Consider the following 14276-nt stretch of genomic DNA (forward strand, 5'->3'; position numbering starts at 1 on the left):
TACCTCCTGTTAATTCTCTCAGATTCCTGCTCCCTAAGAAGTGAGTATAATCTTTTTTTTTTTCTTTAAAAAAAATCCATCCCCTCCCTTTAAGGAAAAAAAAATCTACTTTTTCTTTTCTTGACTGATTTTTTTTTTAAATTTTTTTTTCAATGTTTATTTATTTTTGGGACAGAGAGAGACAGAGCATGAACGGGGGAGGGGCAGAGAGAGAGGGAGACACAGAATCGGAAACAGGCTCCAGGCTCTGAGCCATCAGCCCAGAGCCTGACACGGGGCTCGAACTCCCGGACCGCGAGATCATGACCTGGCTGAAGTCGGACGCTTAACCGACTGCGCCACCCAGGCGCCCCTTTTCTTGACTGATTCTTATGGCATTTAAATATGTTAGAATCAACCCTTCTTCCAGTTTACTTAACTTCTATACTAATGTCATGAAACAAATCTGCCCTGTTGGTAGCTAAAACATGAAGGAAACTGCCTTCTTAGTTTTCTGGATTCCTAGAGGCAAAGATGCTCTCTTATCTCAGAAACACAGCATCCCAATGGCAGACTACTATTGGGATATGATGCATTTTGTAAATCAAACAGAAAATCTTTACATTTGTGGCAATGGGTTTCCCTCACCCTGTATAAAGCGTAACTTGACATTTATAATTTTTTTTCCCTTCAAAGATTGTTTTATCTTTTGAATATTCTATTCTCCCAAATGGTAGCTATTTCCATTTAATGCTTCCAGGACTAAAATGGAAGCATTATCTCCCTGATTCTAATTTAGACTATGGTTAAGAAAGTTTTAGCACAAATAAGGCTTTTGATTACGGGTCACTTGTAGGAAGATGCTTTAGCGTTACCGTTAAAATATTAATAATTCAGTTGTTTGATCATATCATATATTAGTGATGCGAAAATCACCCTAATATTTTGTGCCGTGTTTGTTCAGAGACTGAATTAATATCTGAAATACCAAGTTCATTACCTTCTAACCTTTTCAGGCTACACGAGATATCTTTCATCTTATAATGTATAACAGATTTTAAAATACCTTGTAACACCTGAATTCGGTCACCTTTCCCTTATTTGAAAATGATGAAGGAAAACAGTTTTTCAGAAGCGGAATAAAGATGATGGCTACTTTCAAAATCACTTTTCTTCGCGAACACTGAAGCGTTTGGCTATCAGAACCTAGTGTTATTTCACAAGTTTAAGAACTCTAGATTCTAGTATTACTTTTTTCTAAAATAATAACCATATGGTGCTCTTAGTGATGAAAAGTACTCTTAAAAGTAGGAAGGGATTTTCATGAAAAAAGAAGTATTAGAAAAGATTTCAAAGGGTTTTCTAGTTTTATGTGTTCACACATTAAATGCTGGGTGCCTGAGTGACATTCTGTGCGTAAAATAAATGCAGATTATGCTGTTAATGTGATTGTTTGAAGAAGCAACGAGAGGAAAACACACTGGCTTTGAGAAAAGTAATTACCTGAGGAGTTGCATTATTGGTTCCCAACCTGTAAATGAAAGAGAAAACATCAAGGAAATTACTCACTCTTACTCAACCCACAAACCTCCTCAAACCCAACCTCGCTAGGGCAGCGTCTCTCTACAAATGGTTATACCCGAAGCATCTTAAATGTAAACCCATAATGGAGACTTCTCATGTAGCACAACATAAAAGCTGATTGCTTGCTTACACACCAGAAATCCCTCTGGTTCTAGAGAAACGAGAAAACAAGAACATCTTACCCACGGTAACTAAAGATCTCCCGCCATTTGTCAAGAAATGAAATTTTCCTAGTTATCTCCTCTAAATCCAGCTCCCGGGAGCTTTGTTCCCTGTCCGAGACTTGCATAGTCCCTTGGGTAATGCGGGGAACTGAAGAAGGGAGTTGTTTCCTTGGGAGAGAGAGGTCTGGCAGAGAGGACGAAAGACGCTGGCTCTGCGGACGGCGAGCTGAAAAGCTCTGCCTCTTCAGACCATCGAGGTCACACCACACGGATGCTGCTCTGGGCTCTCTGTAAGCCCCTGCCATCAGATCACGATTAAACTTTCATTCGAGGTGGAATACTTTGTGTATTGTTCTCTGTACAGATGCTATGAACGTTTAACCTGAGACACACGCTTATAAACCAAAGGATTGCAATTACTTTTTCTGTATCAAAGCAATTGGGATAATTTAGTTGATGAAGGATACCATCCTGGTGAAATGTGATAGTACTTTGTGCTGTCGTGCTTCTGTGGAAGTGTTTGTGGTACAGAAATACTTAGCCAAGGGCTGGGTAAGAGCCGTTCTGCTGATTATCTAAAAACCATATTAACTACTGTTGGATAATATGCAGGCCAAGGAAGAAACTGTCCAACAGATGTTTGGCATAGGGTTTAGTACGCAGAAGTCTTGCACACAGTTTGAAAAAGGGCCGGTTTGCTTCGTTGCAGGGACAAGTCTAAAATTATGTCACGTGCTATTGGCTGTATGAAATGTAGCTGCAATAAACCGGCATAATAGAGAAATGTCCATTGTTGTGATGGTGAATCTTATGTGTCATCTTGTAGGGCTACGGAAGCCAGCCTAACACCAGTCTGGTCCAACACCAATCTAGATGTTGCTGTGAAGTTATTTTTTTTTTTTTCGATGTGATTAACATTTACATGGTAGATTTTGAGTCGAGTGGATTATCCTCCAAAATGTGGTTGAACCTCAACCAATCAGCTGGAAGGCCTTAAGAGAAAAGACTGTGAGGTCTCCGGAGGAAGAAGGAATTCTGCCTCTAAAAAGCCTTCAGACTCAAGACTGAAGCATCAACTCTTCTCTGGGTCTCCATCCCGCTGGCCTGCCTTGCACATTTTAGACTTGCCAGTCTTTTGTGAGCCAATTCCCTAAAAGGAAGGTCTCTTCTCTCTCTCTCTCTCTCTCTCTCTCTCTCTCTGGAGAACCCTGAGTAATAGTGTTTATCAAAAACAAACACTGGTTACCAGTAAAAGTGTTTTTGGCTCCTCTGATTTGGTTGAATATCAAAATTGAATCTCAGGAGGTCATTTTTCTCTCTGAACATTTCTGACCATGAGTTTTGTAAAATCCCGAGAATGTGAAGAGGTCAAGGCAAAGAGGCTATTTGGATTTATTATGATTTGAGTAGTCAGGGCTGAGGGGATATATATATATATATATATATATATATATATATATATATCGGATTTTGTATTTTTATTGTAAACATAAGAGGCATAAATAATTCCTTTCTTATTTCCCTTCTCTAGCCATAAATGCTTTTTTTTAAGCCTTACTGTTCCCTTCTTTATAATTTTATAGTTTTAGTGGTAGCATCAGTATTTAATATTTATTAGGCAGTCCCAGTATAGAAAAAAAAAAAAAAAGAAATTATGTGATCCTTGCTCTCAAATAATGATGAGAAATGTCTTGGAATTTTTTATTTAGAAAGTCACATTAAAAAATAAATTCTGGATCTGCCATTTAAATTGTTTAATAACCCCAAACCAAGAAAGGAGAGTAGCTACCTTTTTCTTAAGAATCATTATTAAATCTGTGTATTTTTGTCTGTGGCTATGTCCTACTTTACAGAAAATTCTGTCGGTGAATAGACAGCATACCAATAAACTGTTCTGTTGGGTTTCATAAACATATATTGGGTATTTCCTATATGCCAGGCACTTGGAAAGGCCAAGGTAAATAACATGAGGTTCCTGCTCTCTCCAGTGGTGGAAACAGACACATTGAGAGAGGAAAATGCTGTGAGAACAGAGGCTCAGCGGGCAGTACGTTCACAGGAGATGGACAAGACAGTGGAGTGGTTACAAGCATGGCCTCTGGGCCCCAACTGCTTAGTTTTGAGTCATGGTTTCACCTCTTGCTATCTGTATGGCTTTAGACAAGTTATTTGACTTTGCTGTACCTCAGTTTATTCATCTGTGAAGTCGGGATACTTTCATATCTTTACCATATTAAGACTTCTAACCTATGAAAATAGTATACTACTCCACTTATTTAGACCTTATTTCTCTTCCCATTGTTTAATTCCCAAAAGTGGAATGACTGAATCCAATGCTATGATCATTTGATTGATTGATTGATTGATTGATTTATAAGTTTATTTATTTTTTTTGAGAGAGAGAGAAAGCATGCATGCATGAACAGGGGAGTGGCAGAGAGAGAGAGGGAGGGAGGGAGGGAGAGAGAGAGAGAGAGAGAAAGAGAGAGAGAATCCCAAGCAGGCTCTGTGCTACAGAGGCTTGACATGAGGCTTGATCCCATGAACCATGAGATCATGACATGAGCTGAAATCAAGAGTCAGACACTTAACCCACTGAGCCACTCAGGCACCCCAAATGGCACGGTCATTTTAAAGACTTTAGATACATATTCCAACTTTCATTGTTGTTTGTAAGCGTCCCTTGCTCAACCTCTCTTATTCCTTTAATTCTCAAGTTGGAATTCATGGTTCTACTCTTTTTAATAAAGAAAGTGCTGCCTTTACTTCCTTACCATTCCCTCCATTTTCAGTTGGATACTGATTAGGGCTCTATGGATAGAAAGGGCTGGCCTCTGGAATATACCAAGAGTCAAGAATGTGATTCAGCCACATCCAGAGGAAGCCACCACTCTCTTGGGCATTGTATCAAGACTTAGAGCAGGAGGCCTGGGTGTAAGAAATGAAGTACAAAGAAAAAATGGGACTGGGGGATCCTGGGCCAGGCTGGAGGGACAGGGCAGGGGAGGGGTACAGAAATATGTGGAATCTGGGATTGTCCTTTTCTACAGTCTTATGCCTTTGTCCCTACCTCATGGCATGTGAAATCACCCAAAATTCCTGTTCCAAGACTTTCCCCACTGCAGCAAAGGATTGGGGATTAATACGGAGCCTCAGGCAGCAAGAGGTCTGCAGCAGCAAAAGGAAGGAGTAAGAGCAAAACAAGGATAGTTGGGGGAGAAGGAGGGTTTTGCAGCCATGTGGTGGGGGCAGTGGGTGATGGTGGAGGGTCCAAAATCACTCATCTGTGAAGGAAGTATACTACATAAATGCAGAAACCTGTGGTCTGAATCCATTTGTATTCTTTGTGGATAATTAAAAAAAATAATACCAATGATTTCATGAGAGAGGCTAGTATCTCTTCCAAACATAGACATCAGTATGTAAAAATTTAGTGTTATTAACATTTGCTGTAGTTTCCCAGAAAGCTATGACTGATCAATCAGCCTTATAGTCAAATTTGAAAATGCTGGGCTTGCAAAGGTTTTGACTAGCTGGCAAAATTATTCCCAGACTTTCTTCTTGCTGTTTTCTTATGATGATTCATAGACAGAAATCTGGAAATAAACTTTTAGAACCTTTTGATTTTTTTTTTAAAGCAAAATCTCTTTAGTGTTTAATTAACCTTACCCCTGAAAAGCTCTTCCTTAGGATTAAGTTAAATCCTTTATGCTTTAATTATCATTCATTCTCTTTGGTTCTACTTTCTGTGAAGATGGAAATTTCCTGATTACATTCCTTCCTAAAAGAACTCTGCCAATCCATAGAAACTAGAAGATGGCTGATACGTTCTCTTTTTGTTCTTCGGTGGTGTAGTGAGGAGAAGAGGGTGTCAGGCTCAGGGTCAAGTTCCAAGGCCTCCCCCATGACTTCATAACTTTGGAAAAGTTAGTCAGTCTCTCTGAGCTTCATGTGCTGTGGCTCCTTTGACTTACTTCATGGAATCATAATGAATATGACTTATGTGAAAACTCCTAATCTTTAACCAATGTTTTCTTACTTCCTATATGTTAAAAATACTCCTTTACAGCCTACAGAATGGGAGAAGATATTTGCAAATGACATATCTGATAAGGAATTAGTCTCCAAAATCTATAAAAAACTTATCAAACTCAACACCCCCAAAACAAATAATCCAGTTAAGAAATGGGCAGAAGACATGAATAGACATTTTTTCCAAAGAAAACATCCAGATGGCTAATAGACACATGAAAAGACACTCATCATCAGGGAAATACAAATCAAAACCACATTGAGGTACCACCTCACACCTGTCAGAATGGCTAAAATTAACAACACAGGAAACAACAGATCTTGGCAAGGATGCAAAGAAAGGGGGAAACCCTCTTATACTGTTGGTGGGAATGCAAACTGGTGCAGCCACTCTGGGAAACAGTATGGAGGTTCCTCAAAAAGTTAAAAATAGAGAAAGGGAGACAAAACAAAGCAAAACAAAAAAACCACCACCACAACCATCATATGTTATAAATAAAATTACATTCTTTAAAAAAAAAATTTTAAAATAGAACTACCCTATGACTCAGCAATTGCACTACTAGGTATTTACCCAAAGGATATAAAAATACAGACTCGAAGGGGTACATACAGCTCCGATGTTTACAGCAGCACTATCAACAATAGTCAAACTAAGAGCCCAAATGTCCATCAACTGATGAATGGATAAAGAAGATGTGGTGTGATACACACACACACACACACACACACACACACACACGGTAATATTACTCAGCCATCAAAAAGAATGAACTCTCCGGGCGCCTGGGTGGCTCAGTCAGTTAAGCGTCCGACTTCGGTGCTCAGGTCATGATCTCGCGGTCTGTGAGTTCGAGCCCCGCGTCGGGCTCTGTGCTGACAGCTCAGAGCCTGGAGCCTGTTTCAGATTCTGTGTCTCCCTCTCTCTGACCCTCCCCCATTCATGCTCTGTCTCTCTCTGTCTCAAAAATAAATAAACGTTAAAAAAAATTTTTTTTAAATAAAAAAAAAAGAATGAAATCTCGCCATTTGCAACAACATGGATGAGGCTAACAGCATTGATTATGCTAAGCGAAACAAGTCAGAGAAAGACAAATACTGTATGACTTCACTCATATGTGTAGTTTAAGAAACAAAACAGATGAACACATGGGAAAGGAAAAGAGAGAGAGAGGAAAACAAACCATAAGAGACTCTTAACAATAAGAGAACAAACTGAGGGTTGGTCAAGGAAGGTGGGTAGGGGGATGAACTAGATGCATGATGGGTATTAAGGAAGGCACTTGTTGGGATGAGCACTGGGTATTATATGCAAGTGATGAATCACTAAATTCTACTCCTGAAACCAATATTATACTATATATTAACTAACTAGAATTTAAATAAAAAATTGAAAACTAATTCTCCTTTAAACATTTTCTTTTTTCATGGCTTTATATATTTTGACAGTGGCATCATGGGCATCATAGAGCCAGAAGTCAAAGTCCTAAAGTGAGAAAATATAGATATTGGTCCCAAACAGTCCCTCAGTCCGTGTGGCCTTTGATTGGTCATTTAGTCACTGGTGTGAGCCCCATTCCTCATCTGAAAGACCTTAAAGACCAGTGTAGTGTAATGGGAAATACATATTTGGCCATTGTCCCCAGTTACTGGCACAGAGCTCTTTAAAGTCCTTGGAATTTCCTGAGTAACAAGAGTGATAGGACCATCTTTTGTTCTAATGAGGCTTGGCTGGGCTTCTAGATGGCTCTGGGATGGAGACTTGTCACCAGAAAGACCAAGCCTTAATGAGAAGTCTAGGACTTTCAACCGTAGCCTCCAACCTCCATGGAGGGGATATGGGCCAGAGATCAAGTTGATCACCAATGGCCAAGGACATGATCAATCATGCCTGTGTAATGAAACTTCTGTAAAACTCCTAAGCATCCATTTGCCATGAAGGTGGCATACCCCAATTCCACTAGGGACAGAGATTCCTGTACTTGAGACCCTTCTGAACCCCACCTTATGTACCTCTTCACCTACATGTTAATTTATATTCTTTATAATAAACTAGTAATGTAAGTAAAATGCTTTCTGAGTCCTTTGAGATGTTCTAGCAAATTACTGATTCTGTTGAGGGAGTCATGAGAAGCCCTGGTTATAGCCAGTTAATCAGAATGATCTGACACTTGTGACTGGAGCCTGAACTGAAAACATTTTTGTGGAACTGAGCCCTTCAACCCACAGATTTGAACTCTAGTTAGTTAATATCAGAATTGAGTTCATTATAATTGGACACCTAGTTCACCTAGTTGGAGAATTGGAGAACTGGTTGGTGTCGGGGGAAAAAAAACCTTTAACCTGGTGTCAAAAACAACTTAGCAACCAGCATTTAAAGTACATATCCTGGAGTCAGGCTGCTTGGGTAGGAATTTTTGCTTCTTTACTATATTAGTTTTCTATTACTGACTAACAGATGAGCATAGATTTAGCAGCTTAAAACAGCACTCATTTATTATTTCATAGTTTCTATGCATCAGGAGCCCCATCATGGCATGAACGGGTGCTCTACTCAGGGTCTCACAAAGGTGCAATCAAGGTGACCTCCAGTTCCCATGAGGTTCAGGATCCTCTTCTAAGTTCATATAGTTGTGGCAGAACCCATTTCCTTGTGATTATAGAACTAGTTTCTTCCAGACAAGCAGAAAAAGGGAGTCTCTGCTGCTTCAAGTCTCTGATTCTGGGGAAAGTCCCAGCTTCCTTAAAAAGAACTCACTTGACTAGGTTCAGCCCACCCAGGATAATCTCCCTTTTGGTTAACTCAAAGTCAAACTGATTAGGGACATTAATTACACCTGCAAAATCCTTTCACCTTTGCTGTATAAGGTAACATAATCATGGAGATGGTAGCCCATCACCTTTGCCATATTCTGTTGGCTTATTCAGATTGTCTTTCTTCTTGTGAGTTTTGGCAGGTTGTATCTTCCAAGGAATTGGTCCATTTCATCTAGATTATCAAATTTGTGAGCATAGAGTTGTTCATAGTCTTCCTTTATTATCCTCTTAATGTCCATGAGATCTGTAGTAATGTCGCCTCTTTTATTTCTAATATCAGCCATTGTGTCCTCCCTTTTTCTTAGTTAGCCTGGCTAGAGATTTATTGCTTTTATTGATCTTTTCAAAGAACCAGTTTTTGGTTTCATTGTTTTTTTTTTCCCTTATTGATTTCCTGTTTTCAACTGCTCTAATTCTTATTATTTAGTTTTTTCTCCTTACTTTAAACTTAACTTGCTCTTCTTCTTCTAATTCCCTAAGGTGGAAACTTGGATTATTGATTTTAGATCTTCCTTGTTTTCTGATATATGTATATTTAGTGCTATAAATTTCCCTCTAAGCATTGCTTTTGCCGCATCCCACATGTAAGTTACATTTCATTTTCATTTAGCTCAAAATATTTTTCTTTCTCTTGAGATTTCTTCTTTTTTAAAAAAATTTTTAAACATTTTATTTTATTTTTTGAGAGACAGAGAGAGACAGAGTGTGATCAGGGGAGGGGCAGGGAGAGAGGGAAACACAGAATATGAAGAGGCTTAAGGCTCTGAGCTGTCAGCAGAGAGCCTGATGGGGGCTCAAACCCATGAACGTGAGATCAGGACCTGAGCTGAAGTTGGACACTCAACCCAGTGGCATCCCTGAAAACTCTTCTTTGATTCATGTGTTATTTAGAAGTGCATTGTTTAATCTCCACATATTTGGGGATTTTCCAGCTATCTTTCTGTTACTGATTTCTAGTTGAATTTCAATGTGGTCTGTGAGCAGACATTGTATAATTTTTCTTTTTCAAATGTTTATGTATTTGGGGGGGCGTGGGGGGGGCAGAGAGAAAGGGAGACAGAAGACCCAAAGCAGGCTCTGTGCTGAGAGCTGAGAGCCCGATGTGGGGCTCGAGCTCATGAGCCATGAGATCATGACCTGAGAGAAAATCGGATGCTTAACTGACTGAACTAACCAGGTGCCCCTGATTTTTATTCTTTTAAATTTGTTAAGTTTTGTAACAACTCTGAGAGGTCAGCCAGTTAACTGGGCAGGAGTGTTTTATTGCCTATCTTGGTGAATGTTCCATATGAGCTTGAGAAGAATGTGCGTTCTGCTATTGTTGGATGAAGCAGTCTATAGATATTAATTATATCCAGTTCATTGATGGTGCTGTTGAGTTCAACTATGTCCTCACTGATTTTATGCTTACTAGATCTTTCATTTCTGAGAAAGAGGTATTGAAATTCCCAACTATGATAGTGGATTCATCTATTTCTCCTTACAGTTCTATTAGTGTTTGATGTTCTTTTGTTAGGTGCATAAGAACTATTTTTGTTTTCTTGGAGAACTGATCCCTATATCATTATGTTATGGCCTTTTTTTTATCCCATGTCCCATTGATAAATAAGTCATAGTTCCCACCAACACTCAAGGGAGGGACAATACATCTGTAAGGGGGAGAGGGTCATGCTAGGGTGTGTCCACTACATGTACATGCTGGCAGTGATCTTGGGTCAATCATTTCACCTATGTGCTCAGTTTCTACTCTTGTAAAATAGGTACAATATTAACTATCTCACTGATTCATGATGAGGATTCATTAATTAATACCTAAGAAGCATTTAGAATAGCACCACATAGCAAGTATTTAATACTTTGGGCCATTTCTCTTCCCATGGGGCCGATTGCTGCCAATTTCTAGTACCTCTGGCCACCTGGCTAGAGTTGTTACAAAACTCAGGGGGAGGAGAGATCTCTGTTAACTGAAAAACACCACACAAATGAGATGGATTATTGTTTTCCTCATTTTTTTTAAAATTTATTTTTTAATGTTTATTTAGTTTTGAGAGAAAGAACAGAGTGCGAGCAGGGGAAGGGCAGAGAGAGAGGGAGACACAGAATCTGAAGCAGGCTCCAAGTTATCAGCACAGAGCCCAATGCAGGGCTCAAACTCATGAACCATGGTATCATGACCTGAGCCCAAGTTGAATGACTAACCGACTAAGCCACTCGGGTGCCCCTTGTTTTCCTCATTCTTTAACAAACATAACTTTTCACCTACTTTCCTACGATTGTGCAATGACACATAATTGTCTGTTTATATTTGTGGAAGTAGAGGTTCCACATCAATTGATCTTGTTGGTGTTTCACACTTGCCTGCTTTGAGATATTTTCTGTCTTGTTTTAGAGGCTGCTCAGGGTCAGAAAGGTCATGGAACAGCGAATAATGATATATGGCTTTGCTGAATCTGCTGTGTGATCTTATGGAAGTCACTACCCCTCCCTGGGCCTGAGGAGGCAAAATAAGATGATGGACAACACTAGATAATCGCCTGATAACCCCTTCAGTGCTTACCTTCTCCAACTTGTCAATTCTACACAATGCCACCCAGAATCTCTTGACTCAGGTCCATGCGCCCTCTTTATTTATAGGCTATTTGGGGTTTGGTGATACTTTGTACTCTTTCCCTGGACTTGGGATGATTCAGTTTTCTATGGAACCAAGAAAACCCCGGCAGAGACAGCAGAATTGATTCTCAGGAATGTGATTCCAGGAACCAGAAGCAAAGCAATGCTAACGAAATCAAAAGCCAGGCAAAATTAACAGATGCTCCGAGTAATGAGCAAGGTGCAGAAAGGTTTTTCATAATGACTGCCTCCGTAGAGTATAAATAGGAACGCATCTCTTCCCTCCCCGTCTCCCCTCACACCATCTGTTATTTGTGTCAGGCAGTCAGTAATTGCTATATGTGACCCTTGTTGTTGGTAACAGGGACAACACTGTGCATTGCAGTTTTCTTTGCTTTCACCCATCTCCTGGCAGCTGTGGCTATAAGGTTTGTGTCTATCCGAAGATGGCAGATCAGGATTTCCTTGGCTCTTGTAACTAAATATAAACAAATCACTCACCCTCCCTATTGGGAAATAAGTTATAAATAACAAGTCAGAGCAATCTTTCATCAGAGAGGCTGTGGTTACTAGGAGACGGGCACTGCTGTCAGGCTAGCTGTTGTCATTACGTATCCATATGGCATTGAATGTAAGCTCTGGTTCCCTGTCTTTGGCCTTTCAAATGGTTCTTGAGGATACTATTCGTGCATATTATTCAACTCTTTTGTACCTTTTAAGAGACGAAAGCTCGGGTTCTAATTTGGCCTCTGTCAACAGCATGCTGTGTGACTTGGGTGAATCCATTCATCTCTCTGGTCTTCAGTTGAAGTCCCAGTAAAAGAGATGGGAAGGTCGGCTGGGTCAGGGATTGGCAAATTATGGCCCACTGGCCAACAAACCTGGTCTGCTGTCTGTTTATGTGTGGCTTGTAAGCTAAGAGTGTGGTTTTACATTTTTAAATGGGTGAAAACAAATGAACAGAATAATATTTCATGAAACAAGACATATGGTATCATAGTATAATATAACAATATATAGTTGTGAGATGTAATATGTAATGATACACAAAACTATTTCATGAAAATAATGATTTTCAAATTTGTAGCCACAAATAAAGTTTTATCAGAACACAAACACACTTACTTGTTTACCTGCCCTCTGTGATTGCTTTCACACTCAGTAGCAGAATTGAATGGTTTCGGCAGAGGCCATGAAGACTGCAAGCCTAAAGTAATTACTATCTGTTTTTTTACAGAAGAAGTTTGCTGACCCCTGAGCTAGGTTGTCTCCTAGGTCCCTGTAGCTCCATTTTACAAATTGACTAATTCTTAGCACAGCTCCCCCTTATCCTGGGAAGGGAACTCCAGGCTTCAGGTGAACCACGCCTGGGCTGCTCTTACAGGAAATCTGGCACTTTCAATGAATCCTGATTCATTGCCCTAGATAATGGGTGCCCTGAAAAAACTAGAAACGTCTTGGCCCAAGACAGGATGGGGCGCTGGCCTCTGGCCCTGCCCTCACTCGGCATTGGTCCAGGTCTGGGGACCAGGGTAAGGAGTCACAGGTTTGTCCTGGGAGTTGAGACCTATAGTGGTTCTGGACAAAGACTCCTACAGGCCTAGTGAAGAGATGGGCTTCTAAGATGTCCCTGATGTGACAGAGAACCCATATGATTGTGGCTTAAACGAACCAGAAGCTCAAGGGTCTTTTCCATAAAACTCCAGGTAACTGATACGTTAAAGACATCAACTGATTGCAGTCTATGGATTTTATCTGGATCCTGCAAAAAACACTTATGAGATATTGGGGAAATTAAACACTGCATGTTTAAAAATAATAAAGAATTGGGGCGCCTGGGTGGCGCAGTCGGTTAAGCGTCCGACTTCAGCCAGGTCACGATCTCGCGGTCCGGGAGTTCGAGCCCCGCGTCAGGCTCTGGGCTGATGGCTGGGAGCCTGGAGCCTGTTTCCGATCCTGTGTCTCCCTCTCTCTCTGCCCCTCCCCCGTTCATGCTCTGTCTCTCTCTGTCCCAAAAATAAATAAAAAAACGTTGAAAAAAAATTAAAAAAATAAAAATAATAAAGAATTGTTGATTTTTTTAGGTGTGATAATGGTATTATCATTTTTTTTTAAAGAGTCCTTATCCTGAGATCTGTACCAAAATGTTTATGAATGAAATGATGTGATGTCTGAAATTTGCCTCAATCCAGTTGGGGAGGGTTGAAAGTGGGTGAGGGCGTATAGATTAAAAAAAAAAAAATGGTCAGGAGTCAGTAGCTGAAAATGTATAATAGGTTCATAGGGATTCATTATATTACATTCTCTAATCATGGATCTATTTGAAATTTTCTATAATAAAAGTTTAAAATATTTAATGTTTATAACCAGTGATCAAAAATTTGTACCTAAAAGGAATTTCGTTTATGAAAAATCTCATACAAGTGCCAAAAGTACATAATTACAGCCATTGTAGCTGTAATTTGTAATAGAAATACTTCGAAGCAAACTTTCCTATGAGAAAAAAACTCCTTGGGGAGAAATGGTTGTGTTAAAAGTTCCAAGCATTTAAAAATTTCAATTAATGGAATACATTTTATTAATAAATGTTTTATTGATATATGATCATTTGAAAGTTTAAACTAGATAAATAAAGAAGACATAGAAATTACCACTAATTTCCTAGTCAAATCAACTTTTTAAAAATTTTTTTTAATTAAAAAAAATTTTTTTTAACATTTATTTATTTTTGAGACAGAGAGAGACAGAGCATGAACAGGGGAGAAGCAGAGAGAGAGGGGGACACAGAATCCGAAGCAGGCCCCAGGCTCTGAGCGGTCAGCACAGAGCCTGACGCGGGGCTCGAACTCACGGACTTCAAGATCATGACCTGAGCCGAAGTCGGACGCTTAACCAACCGAACCACCCAGGCGCCCCCAACTTTTTTTTTTTTTAAGCCTATGCATCCATCATGGAAACATTTACCATGTACCAGGTGCCTACTATGATACTATGCATGATACATGGCATTTTATTATTTCTTCAATATAATTGTTGTAAAATTATTTCTTGGACCTGAAAATAAATCTGGGTTCTCCGTGATTAGTCTAG

General features: G+C 39.6%; 2 protein-coding genes across 19 annotated transcripts in view; one reads left to right on the forward strand and one right to left on the reverse strand.

Moving 5' to 3' along the window:
- The window catches only part of MINDY4B (MINDY family member 4B), a 37277-nt gene extending 35425 nt beyond the window's left edge, over nucleotides 1-1852 (reverse strand). Inside the window, exons 1-2 of the mRNA XM_047875186.1 lie at nucleotides 1746-1852; nucleotides 1483-1510 (exon numbers count right to left, since the gene is read on the reverse strand). Coding sequence (XP_047731142.1) covers nucleotides 1483-1510; nucleotides 1746-1852 — 135 coding nt within the window. The remainder of the gene's footprint in view (nucleotides 1-1482; nucleotides 1511-1745) is intronic.
- The window catches only part of MED12L (mediator complex subunit 12L), a 699797-nt gene that overhangs the window by 170320 nt on the left and 515201 nt on the right, over nucleotides 1-14276 (forward strand). The gene's annotated exons all lie outside the window — the stretch shown is intronic.

The sequence above is a fragment of the Prionailurus viverrinus genome, chromosome C2, assembly GCF_022837055.1.
Source record: "Prionailurus viverrinus isolate Anna chromosome C2, UM_Priviv_1.0, whole genome shotgun sequence".
Lineage (NCBI taxonomy): Eukaryota > Metazoa > Chordata > Mammalia > Carnivora > Felidae > Prionailurus > Prionailurus viverrinus.